This window comes from Leuresthes tenuis, unplaced genomic scaffold (genome assembly GCF_036924035.1).
Source record: "Leuresthes tenuis unplaced genomic scaffold, fLeuTen1.0.hap1 SCAF_16, whole genome shotgun sequence".
NCBI classification, from domain to species: domain Eukaryota; kingdom Metazoa; phylum Chordata; class Actinopteri; order Atheriniformes; family Atherinopsidae; genus Leuresthes; species Leuresthes tenuis.
The window spans coordinates 14570491-14592548 of NW_027325370.1; the positions used below are offsets into that span (position 1 = coordinate 14570491).

A 22058-nucleotide genomic window follows, 5' to 3' on the forward strand; every position below is an offset into this window, starting at 1 on the left:
ACTACCCTGCTGGTGCCATGTCCACAAAAAAGCTTTAGAAGAAATGTCCACACATTCTATAGGCACTGAACTTGTTTTGGAGAAGCCTGCAACTTTAGCTCATTTTCATTTGCAGAGGCAAAGAAATAGAGAAAATGAATTCACGAGGAGCATAAAAGTGCAGCTATCATTGCAATAGTTAGTGGCCACTAACCTCAGACACGACGATCCTAATATCATAAGCATTCTCAGAGAAGATTGTTACTTTCAGCGTCAGCTTTTATTCTCAATATGGTAAAAATTTAAATCTATGACAGAAAATCTGGATGTGATCTATTTAAGTTCGTCGTAGTAATGGCTAAACAATGTAAATTAAGCAAATTAATATACAAATGTGCCATGTTAATCTGAGTAATAGCAATCAACGATGACGTTCACTGTTTCAGCACTATGGACAGCAAACACACAGCATCGTTACACCTGCGAAAATAGAAATAAACATTTAATTAAGTCACTATTGTTTTTGCTGAATAGCTCATATTTAAAGCCAGCTGAACTAAAAATATGAATATACTGTGTTTAAGAACTCTTCATCCTTCATAGTGCAGAAGTGTAAAACATCTGTTGTCACCCACAGGCACGGTGCTACACACAAGAAGATAGCCAAGCAGGGTACCAGTGTACCAGCCTCTAATTAACATCTACAGGGCGTGGGATGGGAGTAATGTAAACATTTAATCATAAAATAGCTTGGAAGGTTATTAGACACAAATATGAGTGCAGCTACAGATATAAAGCTGAGTGCAACATGAAAAAAGATTCCATAGGTTATGAATATGGTCAATCATTTAACGCTCTAAAAACCCAAATTAGCTTGCAAAGGCAAACAAGTTCAAGTTTTAAGAGTCATAAAAAGAAGACAACATTGGCTGCTGGTGGTGTCAATATATATAACCTTAAAATAAATAAATGAACAAACAAAAGATTGATCAGATCATAAATGGACAATATTGAATTCTATGAAATTTTCCCTGATGATCTTTCCTGCTAACTTATTGACACACACACAAACATGCTGTATATGCGTATACAGTCATATATATATATATATATATATATATATATATACAGTACAGGCCAAAAGTTTGGACACACCATCCCAGTCAATGCGTTTTCTTCATTGTCGTGACTATTTACATTGTAGATTCTCACTGAAGGCATCAAAACTATGAATGAACACATGCGGAGTGATGTACTTAACAAAAAAGGTGAAATAACTGAAAACATGTTTTATATTCTATTTTCTTCAAAATAGCCACCCTTTGCTCTGATTACTGCTTTGCACACTCTTGGCATTCTCTCGATGAGCTGGCCTGTACTGTATATATATCTTTATACATATCATTATTATATTCCAAAAGGCTTTGCCCACTTTTATTTTCAATGTTCTTGTAGATTCTAGTTTTAGGATGTAAAATTGTTTTACTGTCTCCACTTGTGTGGTGATGCAGTTTTATACCTAGAGGCTCATTTTTATTGCAGCTTGTCTGCTGGTATTGCTTTCTTTTTCTTTCTTTCTCTTTTTACATGGCAAACATCCTGTTTATTGCTTTTCAGCCCACTCCTCCCCCACATTATAGTCACCAACTGTGTGGAGTCATCACAAAGAGCTGGTAGTGAGTAGTTTTACACGAGTGGCAGAAGGTGGACACATTTTGAGAGGCAAGATGGCTTACAAATTTGTTACAGTCTCCTTCTTCGTCCTGATAGATAGATAGATAGATAGATAGATAGATAGATAGATAGATAGATAGATAGATAGATAGATAGATAGATAGATAGATAGATAGATAGATAGATAGATAGATAGATAGATAGATAGATAGATAGATAGATAGATAGATAGATAGATAGATAGATAGATAGATAGATTTTTTATAACCTTGTAGAATGGTCTTATTTTTAGAAACTTATCAAGTCGTATGTGTTAAAAAGCTCTGTTGTTTTCTATTAAAACGTTTTTCTTTTTTTAAATAATTTAGCCGGTTTCTATCAACAGTTTTTTAACTGGCTTTGTATTTTGGCCCTCACCCTCTTCCGTACGTTTTGACGTACATGGATGGACGTATGCGGAACTGAGTTGTAAACAAAAACGGACAATCACTACATTCCTTCTTATTTTGAGCCAAAACACCCACAAAAACGGGGACATATCTCGTCGACTGCAGTGTCTTTAGGGTAAGCGTCTGGGTTAAGATACCTTGAGGCTCTTTATGATATGAACCGAGAAGATATGATTTGTTTTATAACGTCCACTGGTGTTTTACTAGTTAGCCACTAGCTAGTTGTTGAATCTTATGTTAGCTACAAGCTAACATGACGCCGATGATACTCCAGTTGAATTGATCAACTTTATCAAGTGAAATCACTTTAACGAGTAAAAAACTTTCAGTTCTGGTACTGCTTTATATATATTTAATAATAAGCGTCAAATCTATTGACCGGTTTGCTGTATGTTTGAGAAAACAAACTAAACTGTCATGTAGCTTCGGTTCTAACGTGGCATTGAAGTAATAAATTAACTTGACACATCAGTATTGTCCAAGATCACATTTTATCTCTAAAACATATTTAGCCAAATGAAAAAGAAGGGGACTGAATATCTACTTATGCTTTATTATGAATACCGTCTTGAGTTTGGTAAAGTGAAACTTACTGGATAAAGTTGACAGAATTACCTTTTCTTCTTAAATTTTATTTTCTCAGTGTTGTAAACCTCACAGATTTAGAAACTGTTTGCAAAATCAAAACCATTTGTGCCAAAGAATTTAAACTAGATTGTGGAGTAACTTTGGGGTGTTTTTTGTTACTTTGCAAGCCCCGGCTGTATTTGACCCTTCCTGTTTTGATGTATTTCAGATATTAGTTCACTGAAAACAAAACACACCGTGGCAGAGTATTGTTGAGTATTGTTTTCAATCATTTTAAGCATCCACTGTTTAAAAAGTATCAAACTCAATAATCATACTTTTTTAAAAAAAAGATGAAAAGAATGAAAGGAAGTACAATGTCTCAATTTTTAAAATCCATAATTAAACTTGTACAGATATGCATAAATGTCCTTTAGGTTAAGTGTTATTAAATGAACAGACGCTAAATGTGACGTTTTCTCTCTATTAGTCTGAACAAAGGGCATTTACAGAGGCGAAATAAAACTGAAAAGGTGTTTTGAAGTACCCTTTTTGTATAATATAGTAATATAGTTTCTTTTTTTTGATAAGTGCATGCCTTATTTAGTTATTTTATTATTTTTTTACATGTTTGGACCGGGAGGAGAACTGTGCCCCAATTTCGTTGTGGTTGTGTACACTGTACAACTGTGCAATTGCAATAAAGTCTGTTCAATAAAAGGAGAGGTGGGGAACTTTGATAGACTAGCCCCATAACGCCTTCTACATCAGACATTAGAGAGACTGTGGTGTGGTGTTGGTCTGCAAAATACAGTTTCATGGAGGACTGGTTTGAATGACACCTAATGTATGTTATGATGTCCTTTATCCTTTATTTATTTTTAACGATATACCACTATTTGTATTTTTAAATAGGTCACTGATGAGTGTCAGTGTTTAATGAGGTGCCAGCTCATTACCGAAGGAAGACTTTCTTTGTTGTTGTGGGCCTGAGGAAACGATTGCAGCCAACATGTCAAGGAAACAGACACCGAAACCTGTACGGAGCAATAAAAAGAGTGAACTGGAACGCAAGAGGGATGAGCGGGCAGCACACCGGGCCATTGTGAAAGACCGCAAGAACCGCCCCCAGGATGGTGATGAAGGTGCAGAGTTTGTCAGCTTCTCCAATCAGCTCCAGGCACTGGGTCTCAAGCTCAGAGAGGTCCCTGGAGATGGGTAAGGGCCAAACAAATCTGTCGATTTTAAGCTTGTCTGTTCCTGCAAACCCCGTCCTTACATGTTATAACATGCAAGGACATTATGGCAGACATTATGGTAGATCACTTCTACCTAGAATGCTGTATGTGCTTTTTATTTTTCCAAAACAACCATGCCTCATTCTGTGGGACTCTTGAAGGTTCTCTGTGGTAAAAATCTAAACTCCATGGCTCACTGAATAACACATTTTCAGATTTATGGGGCCAAACAAATGCCACAGTTGTGTTTTTGAGTTGGTAGTGACTCGAGACAACCAAAAATATGCATTCCCACACAGAAAGAAGTCATTTTTTTTATATTGTGTCCCCTTTAAAGGCAAGCTATATAGAATTTTTATTAGTTAGTGTTTGTTAATGCAACAGTTCAAACTTGGCTCTACTGCACTTTGAGCTGCTGTATAATTCTGCATTCTAATGACTTTGAAGCTCAAAACAATTTTATTTTCAACCTTAAGATTGAGATAAACCAAAATAAGTTTTTTGCCATTTTAGGAAACTTTACCCAAGTTACTGAGTAAGAAGTCTGACTCCCTATTTGTAGAAATAGGGAGGACCTTAAGTCAGCCGCAGAGCAAAGCAGTAGATAAAACACAACTTACAGATGTTACATTAATAAATACAAATATTTCCACATTTCCACACAACCATGTAAGCTAAGCTGCTACATTGTGGGATTTTATGAGAATTTTTATGTCAACTTCTTGCTGACAGAGTCTGCATATGAGTGTGTGTGTGAGAAAGAGAGAGAGAGAGAGAGAGACAACACAGTGAAATGATGGCTGCTTTTTAGTCTTTACACCCATGTCCTGTTATTGGCTAGTATTTACACCCCTTGTGATCAAAGGTTACAGCCCAGTGACATGTCTAAAACAACAAAATGTGAAGAAACGGGCTAATACACCTCCAGTGGGTCATAGAATAGGGTGTGATTGGTGTGTGGATGTGAATTACTCCAGTATGGAAGTCTAATGGTTTGTTCCTGCAGGGATCAGTGTTGTTAGGCAGCTGTTGAATCAGTACCGTTTGGCCTTTAAAAAGTCACTCTGTGAACCACAAGAACTGACTGTTCACTGAATATATCCCCACACTTTGACATCACCTTTATTCACTTCATCTGTGAGTGGACATGATGTTTTAAGTCATCTGCACACAGAAAACTTAGATTCAAATTATGTTACCGACCCGAGTCCACAGCAAGTAACGGTGGAATTTAAATTGTTCCACTTTTTTTCCATCTGTTCTGAGACGTGTATGTACTTAGCAGAAGTCGTATTTTTTATATTTACGCCACTACTGTCCAGAGAGTTTGGAAAGCTTGTGTTTTACAAAACATTTGCCTAGCAGTGCTTTTTCTAATGAAGACACCATTCTAATGTTTAAGCCATTTAAACATAAGAATAACAATCCACTGAGAAGAAGAAGAATATTTTGCAAAAACACCGAGCCTCTTAACTATTCTGTTGGCACCACTTTGGTACACCAGTCGTGATCTTTGTTTCCTGCAGAAACTGCTTGTTCAGAGCCCTCGGTGACCAGTTGGAGGGTCACTCACGTGGTCACCTGCGGCTTCGCCAGGAGACTGTCCAGTATATGATGTCTCATCGACAGGACTTTGAACCCTTCGTTGAGGATGATGTCCCCTTTGCACAGCACTGTAAGGAAAAGCCTCACAGGGCAAGACTGACTCTATCCAAACAGAACTAGAATAATGCATTTTATTTTAAGGTTTCACAAAGTCCACAAGGCCACCATTATTGGCCAATTTGAACTATTCTTGGCTTTTATTTGTTTGTAATGACATTTTCATACGAGTATGAATAATGATGAATTCAGCTTTGAACTGTTATTATATTATGTGACAATAAGAGCATTTTGTGATGAAACAGCATTTGATTATACCACACAAAGTGGATCAAAACAATTTCTTTCTTTCCCCAGTGTCCAACCTTTCCCAGCCTGGTACGTTTGCTGGCAATGACGCTATTGTTGCATTTGCTCGCAGTCAACAGGTGAAAGTGGTAATCCATCAGCTGAACACACCGCTTTGGGAGGTAGGCCCAGAGCTTCAGGCAGAGGCTTTCAAATGAAATCACTTTATATAATGTACTATATTACCCATGTGGGATCCAACTTACCTGAAGTATGCCACAGTTTATTATTTTGTTTCCTTTGCAGATAAATGGCGCAGAGAAGCAGGTGTGCAGAGAGCTGCACATTGCCTACCGTTACGGAGATCATTACGACAGCGTGAGACGGATCGGAGATAACTCTGAGACTCCTGCTCAGCTCCGCATTGAGGTAAATAATACACCATGACTAAGGACTGGGTCGAATGCCGACTTTTAAGATATAGCAGTCATTTTTCAAACAAGGTATGAAATCATAGAGGACCGTTCAAACTGATATAATCTAACTCCGTCTGTGTCCCCTGTAAAACTGCCAGTGTCAGTTTCTCCCACTTCTTCTTCTGTGTTTGTCAGCAACACAAAACTTTTGTCACAATTTAAAAGCAAGTGATTGACTCCCGAATATATTTGGCAAAACGCTCGCATATATATATTATTTTACAAGCTCCGTGAAGGACTTCAGTTCAGCGCTGCGCTCCTCACTTTCTATCTCAAACACTTTTTCCAGGACATGAATTTTGGTTCATATCGCCGAGCCCTACAAAGGATATGCATCTTTAGATATCGTACATTTATGGAGGCGTCCTTGATTGAGATGTTTCTGTTCTCAGAATCTGCAGAATTCACATGGTCATCAGCGTGAGTTCGGAGACGGTCAGCGGGACAGGCAGAAAAAACCCTCTCCAACATCGTCTGAAGAGGAAAACGTGATCCTCAGCTCCATCAAGAATCGAGGAATCCAGGGTCAGAAGATGGACTTGACTCTTTATCTGCTGAAAGAATAAGACCATCAGGAGTCAGTTCAGTTAGAGACGTGATAACCCTCATACCTTCAAGCTTGTCTGTTCAGCTAACTTCTCATTGAGCTTGTAAACATGCCAGAATGTTAGTGAGTAGACTGGATTATATGAAGAATAACAAATCAAGCTAATTGATTCAGCTCAAGTGTTTACTGTGTGTGTGTTTCCTGCCTCAGGTGATGAGGAAAACCTGCTCCAGCTGAGTGCAGCAACAATAAATGCTGAATGGCTTGTTGGCTCTTTGCTTGGCCAGCCGTGCCAGGGCCAGTGCTCCTCTGGATCCTGCTCATCCTGCAGAGCTGCAGACACAGACTGCAGTGAGCATAAACAGCCAGCAGAGGGCACCAACGTACAAAAACCCAAGGTTGGCATTCACGTTTTAAGTTGCAGTCCTATTTATTTAGCTTGTAAAATTAATTGACAATGCCCATGGCATTTAATATACAAACTGCATAATTCTTCTCTTTGCTCTCTTTTAAGGATGGAGCTAACAATGTTGGAAACAAATATTTAGAGAAAAATACACTCAAGTTAAGGTGAAATAATAATTTGTTGTTTTCTTTGTCCCCAGCTGTCGAACAAGCAGAGGAAAGAGCAGCAGCGGCAAGAGAAGAAGAAGCGTCAGGAGGAGAGGCATCGGCAAAAGTTTCTCCAGAGTAAAGGAGGCCAGGACCAGAACAAGAACCTGCCAGAGGCTGTTACTTTAGTACCAGCTCTCAACACTCTCAGTATATAGAATGGAGCATGGCCCAAAATCCGCACTGCTACTTTAGCTACCAGTGGTTAACCACAAAGTTTTGCACATAGTCGAATTCAGTGATTCTATCACAGTGGATAACTTTTCCTAAAGAGAGCCCTATAGTTTCTTTGCAAAGAGTATAACTGTGCCTGCAAACTTGTTTGTGTGAGATGTGTGATGTGAGAGACGGAGTGATAGAAACTAACTCACGATCAGTATTTCTGTTGGAGTTTGATTTTGTTCGGTTCCTGGTTTGTGTACGTAGAAACTCCTGGACCTGGTCTACCTACTGCGCTACCTTTCTCCTTTCTATGCTGGACATCTGGCTTTCCGTGACAACCATGCAGATAATCTCGTGCAACCAGACTTTTTGATTTGCCACAGATTGATTGCAACGTTTTTTTTTTTCCGACGATCCTGTTTGTGATCAAAGAGGGACAGAAATGATCGTTATGCTCACTGTGTAAGGAACAAAAATAAATGATTATTTACTGTTTTGGTCTGAGCCAGACAGTGTATTACAAATGATCCAGCTGAACATGTGTAAAGGGCTTGTGTATGTCACATAGGTACAGAAGTAATCATTTTCTGACATCTTTACATTTGATTTTTTTTTTTTTCTAAAAGTGCCTCCTTCAAATTTGGCACCAACATTCACTTTGACTCCAAAGTAAAGTTCAGTTGTGATCTCATAAAAGTCATTTTTGACCATAATTTAAGATTTATGACAGACTGTCGAATAAATGTCCAACAGGATGAAATTATGAAGTGATGACATTTCTTACCCAAAAGGTCAACTTCACATGATGTCACAATGCGCCTCAGAAAAAAACCCACTTTTATAGCCATTATTCAAAGCTATAACTCTGGAACCGAAGGGGAGATATTGTGAATATCTGTGGCACTCGCTCAGATACCGCTGATGTTCACGGGAAATTGAAAGGGATTTCAGGTCCTTTATAATGCCATGTTAAGGATATATATGTCCATGTTTTCTAATTTGTGGCTTCTTTGCAGCAACGTCCATGTTTGAACCCTTGTCCTCTCTCCTGTCCGTAAATCTGTGCTCTCTGTTTGCATTATTGATCAAACTTCAACACATATAATGCATTTGAGTGGCTTTTGTTTCTTTCTGATACCTTACAGATACTTTAAGGTCTTGAAATTAGATAAGTACAGCCTCAGATTAACAGCACATGACAGATTACACAATGTTTTTTAAGTTTCTGAAAAGCAATAATGATTCATTAGGTTGCAGAACCAGCTTTAGCAGCATAGACTTGAGGTAACTGTTTCTGTATGACGTTATCAGTCTGTCACATAGTAGCGTTGTCCACTCTCCTTTACAATGTTGCTTCATCTCATTGAGCTTTGCAGATATTGGTTTATTGCACAGCTCTCTTAAGGTCCCGCCACAGCATTTCACTCAGGCTGAGGTCTGCACTTTGACTTTGACTTTGTTGATTCTTCTCTTTTTCAGCCATTCTGTTGTAGATTTGCTGCTGTGTTTTTGGATCTTCGTCCTCCTTTATGACCTTGTTTTAGCCAAGCTTTAGCTGTCAGACACAGAGGACTATGCAACTGACCCAATGACTGCAAGGCGTCCAGGTTCTGTTGTCCCGTAGCTGCATAACAGGCCCAAGTCATTACCTCTTCACCACCATGCTCGATCACTAGTGTTTGTGCTGATATTCTGTGTTTGGTTTTCTCTAAACGTGCTGCTGTGTATTATGACCAAACGTCTCCACTTTGGTCTGGTCTGTCCAAAGGACATTGTTCCAGAAGTCTTGTGGCTTGTTCAGAGGAAACTTTGCAAATCTAAGCTGTGCTGCCATGTTCTTTTTAGAGAGAAGAGGCTTCCTCCTGAAAACCTTCCAAACAAGCCGTATTTGTTCAGTCTTTTTCTAATTGTGCTGTCATGAACTTTTAACTTGTGAACTGAGACCTGTAGAGTCTGAGATGTAGGTTGTTTTTCTTTTCTTTTTGCTGTTTTGTCTGAGAATTGTAGTCTGACCTTGGGATAAACCTGTTATGTCTGACTGGAAACCGTCTTGCATGGCTTACGTAACAGTTTCTTCTTTTTAGATCATTGCTGAGGTCTTTCTCCTTGGCCTTGTATTAACACACATCCGGTGAAACCTGCAAAACTTCTGCTGTCACGCGTCATCGGATACGTTCCATTATCAGCACCTGGCTGCTATTTACCCCTTTAATTCCTGTGGAATGTGTGTGGAAGTTTTTCCACACTCTAATGCTTCTGCATTTTGGCTTAGCTTTTGTCAGCTTAATATGTCCTCTGCCTTTGTTCATCTGAGGTTGTATCTATACAGTTTTAAGACCTGGTTAGGACCAAGTGATTTTAGTTTTATTATTATACATGTAAAACCTGAAAGAGGGGGGAACTTTCATTCCACACTCACCACTCATATACATCAGAAAGTGGTCTTTTTTTGAAGCTGCCAGTCATTGAAGTTGTGTGTAGCGAGCACAAAAGAATGATCTTTTGGTCAGCTAAGCTCCAATTAGATTGGAAATAGACAGAAGGTAGAGACTGACTTCGTTGTTGTGTCCTCTTATGTTCCAATTAGAAATACTGTTTGTATGAGACCATTATCACACTGGAAGCAAGACTTAAATGTGGACATTTATAGAGAAAAAAAACCCCCCAAAACATTGAGAAAAAGTTTGTTTTATCAAAACCACAAAAATATTTCATGAACTGAAGAGAATGGAGGGTCACCAATTATGTACATGTTTTCTAAACACACTGTTGAAAATGCAATTTAAAAAGGACCTGTAGACTGATTTAAATGACATTTTATAGCAAGACGGCAACATCGGAGGCATGGATAAAATAATGTTGAATTGGACTGCTTGTGCAGTACCACCAATAAAAAGAAGAGAGATGAAGCACTGGCTCACTCCTCTGTAAAGCTCCCTGAGGACCGCCAACATTAGCATTACCTCAGAAACTGCCAGTGAGGCTGCAGCAGAGGGATGTGTACCGACTGAAATAAGTCAAGATATATCTTATGCATCATGCCCAACTTGTAATAAGATGATAAATGTGTTCATTTTTGGAGCAAATTGTACAAAGTCACCCTTTAAACAAATGCAAAAAAAAAAAAAAGTAGTAATGTTTTGACAGGTGTAAAGTAGCTAAATGAAGTTTTAATGGTCCCAGATGTTATAGTTACTAGATTAACTGTCAAACATTCTCCACAGAAGAAACTTCCTCCTCAGTCTGCCTCTTAGTCCAAACAAAGAGAAATCAGTTTCATCACTGGCTTGAGTCCAATGCTGTGAGGCTGAACCGTGCTGCTGTCCTAGAAATCCTGTCGGATGTTCTCCTTGTTCTCGTCCCCTTGCTGTTGTCTGAGCTGAGCAACTTCGTTTTCCAGCTGGACGATAGCTCGCTCGATCTCATAGTTCTTACTGACCAGTGACACCCAGCTGTAAGGGGGAAAAATACAGATGTTAAAACAGAGGGGAATCTAACTTGCATGCTCCCTGCATACAGAGAAATAAACACGTAGGCTCTTTTAATGACGTACTTGGACTCAAGCTCTCGCAGTTTGGCTCCGGCTGCTAACTGATCATTCTTACGCTGCCAGTTCAGATCTTGAATTTGTTTCCTGTGTATCAAAATACAGAGATTCGAAAATGCGAAAAACCGGCCGAACAGCACTTTCAGCAAGTGAATATTATCGAGTCATCATTCACCTGAATTTATGAAGTTCCTTTTGAGCCACCTCAATCATGCAGGCCAAGTTACTAAAAAGGAAGAGGACAGACTATAGAGTCAGCTTTCTTCAGATTGACTACGCGCAGTGTTCCGGTTTATAGAAAAGGCTGTTATCACATACTCATTGTAGACTTTCCACGCATTGGTTCCATACTGCGACATGAGCTCCAGGTTCTCAATGCGGACTGCCTGGTGCTCCAGCTGGGCCATCGAGTTGTTCACACACTCCTGCCACGCTGTAATGTCATTCTTCTGTCCTGCTGTGGGCGCTGGCAGCTCATATCTCCACAGGGGGGGGGGACGGACAAATAAAGTTGGAAAAAAAAAAAAAATTTAAACATTTTGGAAAAACATTCCAGCAAAACTGAAAAGACTTTATAGAGGCTGCCGTTCCATCTGCAGCTGACATTCAAATGTACCGAATGTCTTCAGTTTGAAGGGCAAGAGAACAAAAAGCTTTTCATGGCTCAGTTAACAGTGTGTACTAACGCGGGTTTCATCTTTTTTGCATCAACTCTTCACTTGTGGGCACTGACGTGTGCGAATCATTTGATTTCTATTACTGGAGTAAAAAGGACAAAAGGACCTGTTCCTCACACGATCAGCATCTACAGAAACAGGCTTTTCTGTGCAAGTACACCACAAACCTGCACCGAGCCTTGTGCACAAACACAATTTACATTATGTGACCCTCGCACTTTAAACCATTGCACGCACGTTTCTTTGAAACTTCTTTACCAAACTGGAGTTTATCTAAGTGGATAAACCAGTATGTAATGGTGTATTTTGCACTTTCAATGCCTATTTCTAATTTGTGAACACAGATGTTAAAGGATAACCAGCAGTTTTAATGACTCCACAAGTAGCCACTGGAACTTTGAGAATGAACTCCGGAGACATGTTTTTCCTTATGTGCATCCTCTGTAACAGATTTTAGTTCAGAATAATCACGCATGCTCTTTATGCAACCTTGATTAAGAAGCTATTTATACAACGGATGGGCACGTCTGGTAATGGTTATCAGATCAACCTTGTAAGAGGTGAAGGTGACGAGTTCTACGCTCTCAGGATGGCCTTCGGAGGATAAGATACGGAGACGTGAGTTAGAGACATGGCTATGAAGACAGAGGGCCGGGCCTACTCTGAGGGGGTGGACACTGTTGATGCCTTTTAAAAAATAAACGATGCACAGTTGGAGTTTAAGGTTGATTTATAATGGTGGATAAGGTCACGGCCAGTTCCAAAAAATAATAAGGAGAGGAGGCGGAGACTGGGAGGAGCCCCTTAGAGAATAAGAGACAAAGCCCAGAGGAAGCTAGTCAGTCCATCCAGATTGTCTCATCGTATAAGTCTGGCCTGTATTTCAGATAGTGGCTAAATAAATGCACCCCGCTTTCACATTGCAGTCTTTGGAAAATCATTTTTGCCTCACTATTCTACATTTACCACGGATACATATGAAACAACAATTTCTGATTATTCTTCAACTGAGACTGTTCCTGAGATCCAGACTGACGTGACTAAACTTATTGTCTCACGAATACTTCATCAGTAGTATGTTCATTTTTTTATTTTTACAGATAAAGAAGCTCAAGTAGCAGTACAACTACCACCAGGCTTCAGCAGTGGTTTACCTCTTCATGCTCAGGAGATCCATGGGCTGCCGAGACGCTAACCGCTCAAATTCATTCCTCATAATTTCTGTCTGAGGGGAGAAAAACAAAAAAAAAAAAGTTATTTCTGTACGACTCGCTGAACACTTGAAGAAGTTAATCGCTGTGGTGGAAAGTTCTGTTCACAAAGCACAGCGAATCCACACCAACGTTTCCAAGGTTGATTATGCTTCACGAAGTAGAGTAACTGCAACTCTGAAGAAGTCTGAACTTACACGAGTGCTTATACATACAAAAGGTGGAGTGTCCCATAAAGGTGGGCAACGTGCACAACAGACAGGGACAGATAAGATTCTTACTTGCCGACTTTGCCACCTCAACTGAGCAAGCAAGAAACTTCACTTAGAAAAACATGTTTAAATCACGTGAAAAACACAGGATGAGGCACCCGTTGTTTGTAAGACAGAAAAACAACACATTCTTAAGGAGGCTCCATGACATTTTCCATCACAATCACCTCAAAAGCAGAGAAGTCAGGCGTGGGCAGGTAGCTCAGGTAGTTCTTCGTTGGTCGGTACCTTCTGGTCTCCTCCTCAACCAACGCTGCAGCCTGAACGATTAGAATGAATTTGAATATTTAATACAGAAAAAGCTCTGCAGCTACAAGGAAATGTACATTTTCAGCTTTGTGCAAGTTCAAATATTCACTGATAATGAAACCCATCGAACCACCAAAAACACCTTCACACAAAAAATAATAAATCTATCATTTTGACAGGGGTCAAACAAGGTCAAACCCAATGTTAGAGTGCATCTGAGACTCTAAAATGGCCTCTGATTAAATGATTTTGAGATTCTTGTTGTATTTGAATAGGAACAGAAAAGATTTAAACGTGAACCTTTTCTCATGAGTGGCTTGGTCCAAAGCCAAAACATTCTCATTTCTACCATGTTGAAATATTCCTAAACACAGTACGTTAAACTTTCGTACAAGTTTCTGAACAACAAACAAAACTCACGATAGATTACATGTTATTCACTCACATATTTTCATTTCATAAAAAAAATATTTAGGAAAAGTTGTTTAATTTCGTATGAAGCTCCACCATAGAACAGAAGAAAATTAACAATTATATACTATTAAAAATTATCCGAGTCTACATGAGGGGCCTTATTTGGTAAATAGTCCAGAAGTAAAGGTAGAATTCTCAGTGAAGATGCCCTGATTCGTATATTCAAGGAGTCAGGGCTCAGGAAAGTCATTAAACTCTAAATGAGTAGCTGCTCTCTGTCGCTCTACATTCCTGCGGGTGGAGTGCAGAGACGGCTCTCTGTATATCAGCTGGTAACGTATCAAATCAAAATAACTTCATCCAGAATGAGCAGAATTTGTTTAGAAGCCCCAGTTCCAGTACAAACCTTATATAGACAGACGACAAACCTATAAAAACAACAAATACTGCTTCAGACAATTTAAAAGTAATGAAAATAGTTAACCAATAGAAGATGCCGTTTCTGGGACACAGCTGTGTGAATGCTGACTGCTGAATGAGTGCAATTTAATCTGCTAAAGAAGCAGAAGCGTTCATTATAATATAGAACATCACATGCTTGAGGGACTGGATGAATAGTCTTTTTTGCTTGGGATGGTTTCTAACTGAATTAACTGACCTGGAAGTATCTGAGCAACACACGATTAAAGCTGTTTCGAATTCTCTAAATGCTAAGGAAACGAGCTTCAGTGCATCCTTCACCATCTCTCTTAGCAGAGTAAAATTGGGGTCATCCTTGAAGAAAGAACGGGGATTATTACGTCCCTCCGTTCCTTGGGGTTTTCGCTTTCCCAGTGACACTCGATCATTTTCATCCAGACGTGCCAACTGCCATTTCATGTGGATAAATAGGAGGACAGGAGGGTGCGAATGAGCAGCCTGTGACAACACTATACTTCACTCTTTCCCGTTTTTATTACGAACCTTGAAAATAAAGTAAATTCAATATAATCTCTGATACTAACGTGAAATATAAGAGAAAACCATTGAGTAACAATGTGATAAGATTGTATTAGATGAAGAATCTGAAGCACTTCTGTAGAATACTTATTGAACCTATATATATTGAACAGTTTCATTGCAGCACAGTCACCTCAGTCTAAATCCTAAAGAGTTTATTCCTACTATCTCTCCTTAACCCCATGACGTTTTCCAAAGAGGTCAGGAGCTTAGGAAAAGACTCCATTCTACCCTAAGTCTTAGCTTGAGGTACTCAAGAGCTGGAAGGCAAAAGTGGAAGCATTTTAAGCCAAATTCAGTACAAAATGATGAAGTCTTAATGAGTTGTTCTACAAGACTGAAAGACGGTGTATTGTTGGCATAAGTGGAAACTCAAACAGAATTGTCGACAAATTCAATTGGAAGCTGAAGAGTACTGTGCTCAGAAGGTCAAAGGTTAGGTGAATATTTCTTGAAAGGTGGTGTTTTGTTAACTTATGTGGAACCTAAAGCAAAGGTATTAACAAGAGGAATTGGGTCAAAGGCTAATCAAGTCACTAGAACAAGAATATACATACAGATGGAAAAAGAGTTGATTTAGGTCAAAACAGTTGATTTGATCAAGTGTATGTAAGCTGTAATGTGAAGAGAAAACATGTTAAAGTAAGGTTAAGAAATAAATAGAGTTTTATCTTGGATAAAAGGTTGTGTTTATGTATAAGAGATAAACATAAGACAAATTGGGTTATGTGGATGTGCAAGGCTGTGTTTCTGATGTGTGTGGGTCTGCAGTATGGCTGCGTGTGTCTGAACAAACATGACACACAGACAGAGGATCAAACCTCCACTGAATTTAAGCTGAGTGCAACCCTGTAACTCTGACCTCCTGAGCCAGGGCAGCAAACCCTATTAGAACCATTTTGACACCGTTAGCACTAAACAGAGTAGAGGAGCACATCTGAGTAGGTTTTATATTCAAAGTATCAAAAATGTGGAAAAAAAAAAAAAGGCGCAAGATCAATTTACCTGTTACTCATTTAGGTGTTTCTCAGGAATTTATAGTATTTGAAAGGTAATGGGTATAAGAGCAAATTTCATTGACGGACGAAATAAATTCTCAAAAAAACTTAACATTTTAAAAGGAAAAATAGAATCAGAAATGGTCTCAAAAAGTGGAAATGTTTGACATTCAATTGGTTTAAACAGCGCAAAGGTAAGCGGCAAACAAACGTGGGAAAGTTTATGAATGGACGACAACTAGTATGAACACTGAATTAGCATTTAATCAAACATAATCAAGCTCTCAGTTATTACTGAGTCTGATAGGCTTTTAACATAGCTGCGCTAAAACTAAGTCCTACTAAAACATATTAATTTGAGAATTTAAAAAGAAAGTAATATATGTGTACAGCTAATTGATCCAGTGTGCCATTTCCATGTAGCATGGTCAGCTAACACGCTTCGGTTGTCAAAAGCTCGATTACTCACCGCTTCTCTGACACCTGCGGCATCGTATCCTTGGTCAAAATACGGCAAAGCGTCGACAAACACCTCGCCAGCAACCGAAGCCGTCCCGGCCATTTTTAGTTAGTGCAAATACTGTTAAATTAGCTAATTTAGGTCTCTTTATGCTAAACAAACTAGTCGGCTGGCTGAAGACAAGTTTTTCCGGTGACTTACCCTCAAAATACAAACCTTAACACCGTCACGTGTCTGTGGGTTGCGACACCTGGTGGAGCGGAGTGAAACTGCAGATCGATTAGCCCATGATATGAGATACACTGTAGTAAAGATTTTTGCTTTGTGTAAACAAAATGGACTTGTAATTAAATCAGTTTAGTATTTATTATTTTACATCCACAAACCTATCAGCATCTTCAGTGTGTTCATGTTGTCCATCAGATGGAGGAACTGATTAAAATTCATTGCATGCAGCTGCTTGTAAAGCCATGGCATTTAAACATGGCATTTAAACAGTTTAAGACCCAGCCTGAGTTGCTTGTTTAGAAGATCCTTATATTCAGTACACTGAACTCTGTTCTGTAATTATACTAGCATAAATTTCAGTGGTGAATGGAAATAAGGAATAGTTTTAATTTCAAAGCAGTGACAATGTAATTTGCACAAGATCATCTTCAGCCCAGATAGAAACCTGCAGAAAAACCGATATACAAAAAAAAATTGAGCAGTTATCTTCAACTTAGTTGTCTGATAGTGATGTAAGAATAAAGCACTTAATTGCAATTTCCTAAACATCTTTAAAGGAATCTGTAAGCATGCATTAAGAAAGTAATATAAATGTCCATAGTTTATTGTTGTTTTAGTCAAATGAGGAAGAATTGAGATGAAACTTCTAAGGAAAGGAGAAGATCCCTTATTAGACTTATTTTTAAACCCCTTACTTTTGTGAAGGTTCCTGTATCACACAACATCTAATGTCATTTATAAAAGGGAAAACCTAGTGAGGAACCATGAGAAACAATTGGAGATGCTTAAATGTCCTTAAACATTATCTATTATAATCTTAAAGTTGGACTACATCAAACATTCAATTTAGAATAAAAATTTGTTATGGTACTGTAGTGTCTGATACTTACCAGCTGTGCGAAGGAGTGCAGGAAACAGGGCGTCTCAAGATAGCAAATTCATATAGTCGAACATGAAACATTTTGAGACTAACACACTCCTCATTAGTGCATCCAGCGGAGGCTCGCCAAATATGTATACCTTATCTTCTGGCTCTGCACCTGTGGACAGGGATGCGCATCATCTTCAAGGTCACCAAATAAGGAAAGGTTTTATCTTGATAAAGGGAAGAAACACCCACAGTGAGACAGAGATTGCATTTGAGCTTTGAATATCTCTCGAGACTTGATGCATCATTCTGTAATTCGGATACAGACTTGGTTGACAATAAAAGGTTTAGATCAAGTCTGTGTCAGCAGAATTCTTCCCATACCATCTTCACATCGGCTGTTTGAAGGCGACCATCCCCATTACACCACAGCACCTAATTCCAAATCATAAAATTAGAAAAAAAAAGGGGGAGTAAAACAAAAATTAGGTTATATAATTCTTTCTCAAATGCAATTTAGCTAGAAATAGATTCCTTCTGTTATCCAGTGTTTATGCTGGGTTGTTATTTTAAAACTGTACCTCTAATCTGGTTTGCTTCGCTGTGTCAGCCCTGTAAAGGATTGGATGCTGTGCATGGTGCACCCCTCCTTTTGCCCTCTTTTCATTTGAATAACCTTATTTTGTATGGCATGTTTATCTTCCATAAATGTAAACCGTTTAACAGTAAACCCAATTTTCACCACATCAAGGATCAGATTATACATAAAAACACTAGGACTAAATGGTCAGAAGGGCAGCATGAATTTGTTAAATACAATGCACAAAAATGTTCATTAGAATATGTATCGCTCATTTCATTCTGTTTATTTTCTCCAGCTCTTTTCTCTAACTGTATTACTTGCGTTTTGTATAATTTGTGTTATCCATTTATAGAAAATTGAAAAATGAATCATATTGAAACTAAAGAAGCATTTAGGGTGAGCCTGCTCCAACCACAATAAAGTCTCCTTGTCAACCAGACAGCTTTCATTTTACTTATTATGGGTGCCCAATGCCAAAGGCAGGGCACACATATTACTATTGATCATACTTATTATTCTCCCGCTTCCGTCACGTTTTTCGGCGCGCGACTCGTCCCGCAGCGAAGGTCCGACTAAAATAAAAAATACATGGCTGCGTGCGCGCCGATCGGGAGAGGTGTGCTTGTATTTTTCTCTCTCATAACTCGAGCGGAATAGCGGATAAATGGGAAAAAGCGGGCAAATTGTCAATGGGAAAATGAATGGAGAAGGCCTTAACGAGGCACTTTTGGGCTCTTCGAGCCCAAAACTGCCTCCCCTTGGAGGCCTCTGAACTCAGCCATACAAGGTCACACACACATCATTCAAAGTTTGTGTGTGACAGGAAAGACTTAGCTTTAACTGTGGTAAAGGGCTTGTTAATAGCTTATACGGCTTTGACACAACGGCAGTTTACGTTTTAGGTGTCCAGAGGAGGTCGTCTCATGTCAGTTACACTGTAACTGTCACTCTAAAAATCTTTAAAAATCAATTTCTCGAACAAATTCCTCTCACGTCCAAAATATCTGTCTGATCTGGATAAATTATACATCAAAACGTAGGTATTTTAGTTGTCTTTCACCCAAATGTGACTGTCATTGAGCTGGGCCTCACAGATTTCTCACAAATCCCCTCTGAGCGAAGAGAGGGAACATTCCATCCCATTATAAAACGGCCGAGCCCTGAAATCAGTCGGAAAAATCATTTTAAAACTGCCATAATAAAGGAGCCACGGGGGGTAGAAGAATAAAAATGACACCGCTGGCTTCCCCCGTCCCTTCTGGCGCTCACGGTGAAAGAATTATTCGGATACGACTTCTACTTTTCGAACAGCGAGCGTTTTTATCCAGATTTCTGCCTCAATATGAAAACCCCATGATTTTAAGGGGACAAAGTGAGGTGCAGATTTGTCAGTGGGCACGTGCAGCTGTTGCCCACAGCAACTAATGAGGAGGCCAGAATCAACGAGCCCCAAACTGTCCTATTTTAGAGGGCAGTAACTCAGCCATACGGTATCACAGAGACATCATTCAAACTTTAAAATGTTCACAAGACATTCAGCTATTATGTGATTATACAGCTTTTTCAAATATTAAGCCAATTCTGAAATATGACAGTTTAAAAAAACATGAACATTTTTGCTCCTTCTTGATTTTTATGAATGAGAAGATTAGAGTGGCAGACTGATCATTTTAACTTTTTCTGATATTCAAACAAATGCCTCTAACTTTCATGCTGTTTAACTCAGACAAACATATTATACCTTAAAATGTAGGTACACTTGTCCTCTTTCAGCTGATGTAACTACTAAATAGCTCCCATTTACAGAATTACAGCTATGAGCCTTGAAGCGAGAGAAACCTTTCAATTTCTCTCACTAACTCCAATGGAAATTTGGTGGAACGCCAGAGACAGGTTCAACTGTGTTCAACTCGCTGCCGTTTAAATTTTTTTCACTCCATTGAAATAAACCTACATTGCCGCGTTCCTCCAAGCCTTCTGCTTCTTACGGTCTTCAAATTATTTTCCTCGCTCTTCCGGTTTTCTCACAGGAGGTCATAGTATCCAAAATGCAATTTCTGCAGGTTATACAGGGAGAGAGCTGCAGCTGTTGACAAACATTGCTATCACTGATGACATCACTCTTCCACTGAAGCCATTTTAACTATTAATCACTTGATTTCTGATAAATTTCCACTAGATTCAGCTTTTTGAGCATGTTCAACTAATCCATTCAGCTACTTTTCTGCCTTCTTAAAGCTCCAGCTCCTTTCAAAAAGACATTTCAGGCCTTTTGAAACAACATGGCGGCCCTATTGTAAAAGCTTTATGCCAGCCTGTGTTCACTCATGTTTTCCATTATTCAGAACATATTAACAGGTTCATGCCAGCCCCTGATGAGACAAATGCGCGCGATAGCGCGCACTAACTCATGTTTTCCATTAATCTGAACAGATTAATAGGATCAGGCCAGACCCTGATGAGACAAATGCGTGCGATAGCGCGCACTAACTCTTGTTTTTCATTAATCTGAACAGATTAATAGGTTCAGGCCAGACCCTGATGAGACAAATGCGCACGATAGCGCGCACTAACTCATGTTTTTCATTAATCTGAACAGATTAATAGGTTCATGCCAGCCCCTGATGAGACAAATGCGCGCGATAGCATGCACTAACTCATGTTTTCCATTAATCTGAACAGATTAATAGGTTCAGGCCAGACCCTGATGAGACAAATGCGCGCGATAGCGCGCACTAACTCATGTTTTCCATTAATCTGAACAGATTAATAGGTTCAGGCCAGACCCTGATGAGACAAATGCGCGCGACAGCGCGCACTAACTCTTGTTTTTCATTAATCTGAACAGATTAATAGGTTCAGGCCAGACCCTGATGAGACAAATGCGCGCGACAGCGCGCACTAACTCATGTTTTTCATTAATCTGAACAGATTAATAGGTTCATGCCAGCCCCTGATGAGACAAATGCGCGCGATAGCACGCACTAACTCATGTTTTCCATTAATCTGAACAGATTAATAGGTTCAGGCCAGACCCTGATGAGACAAATGCGCGCGATAGCGCGCACTAACTCATGTTTTTCATTAATCTGAACAGATTAATAGGTTCATGCCAGCCCCTGATGAGACAAATGCGCGCGATAGCGCGCACTAACTCATAAATTTTCATTAATCTGAACAGATTAACAGGTTCATGGCAGCTGCTGACGAGACAAATGCGCGCGATAGCCAGCACTAACTCATAAATTTCCATTAATCTGAACAGATTAACAGGTTCATGCCAGCTGCTGACGAGACAAATGCGCGCGATAGCACGCACTAACTCGTGTTTCCATTACTTTAAACACATCAGTTGTGATAATAGGTTCATGCCAGCCGCTGACTCATATGTTTTCCATTATTCTGAACAGATCAACTGGGCCTTATGTGTCGAAAGCAGGCAGATTTCACCAGAACAACCCTGTCCTCCTCTGTCTCTCTCTGGCTCAGGCCTTTTGCGTGGTTAACCTCACTCATGCTGTATAAAGCAGGCAGGTTTCACCAGAACAACCCAAAATCTCATTTTTCAGACTGGATTTGAAATATCTGGCAACTAGTAGCTCTCAGCTCTCATCTGTGTGTCTGTGTGGACGGGCAGAAGACGGGCAGCAGCTGTGCACCCATCAAAATTTCTTCAGAAATTTTCTAGTTCATTATATTCTGTTTGGCTCAGTTATTACCAGTCTTGTGAATTGCGTACAGCTGTTTGACGAAAAAAACAAAAAACTCATCACTGCTGTAATATCGAAATTAGCTGATGTGCAGATATATTACATTAGATTTCGTTGTCTACTTTGAACTGCTCTGATCTTGAATCACATTTAAGTACATAATGATGCTGTAATTTAATAGCAGGCTATATAATTGCTGATGAAACTTAAACCCAGATGCTGGCCAGCTGTGCTAATTACATGCACAA

General features: G+C 39.3%; 2 protein-coding genes across 2 annotated transcripts; one reads left to right on the forward strand and one right to left on the reverse strand.

Moving 5' to 3' along the window:
• The first annotated feature begins 2079 nt into the window (after positions 1-2079).
• otud3 (OTU deubiquitinase 3) lies at positions 2080-8087 on the forward strand. Its single transcript, XM_072367585.1, has 8 exons — positions 2080-2217; positions 3585-3887; positions 5434-5582; positions 5867-5979; positions 6104-6226; positions 6666-6798; positions 7031-7218; positions 7426-8087. The coding sequence occupies exons 2-8, from the start codon at positions 3682-3684 to the stop codon at positions 7588-7590; spliced, it is 1077 nt and encodes a 358-aa protein (XP_072223686.1). The 5' UTR covers positions 2080-2217; positions 3585-3681; the 3' UTR covers positions 7591-8087.
• Positions 8088-10273: 2186 nt separating this feature from the next.
• Positions 10274-16620, reverse strand: bcas2 (BCAS2 pre-mRNA processing factor). The gene is made up of 7 exons (XM_072366693.1): positions 16431-16620; positions 13469-13561; positions 12973-13043; positions 11460-11621; positions 11317-11367; positions 11148-11228; positions 10274-11046 (listed from the first exon to the last, which is right to left on the reverse strand). The coding sequence occupies exons 1-7, from the start codon at positions 16521-16523 to the stop codon at positions 10920-10922; spliced, it is 678 nt and encodes a 225-aa protein (XP_072222794.1). The 5' UTR covers positions 16524-16620; the 3' UTR covers positions 10274-10919.
• Positions 16621-22058: the final 5438 nt, after the last annotated feature.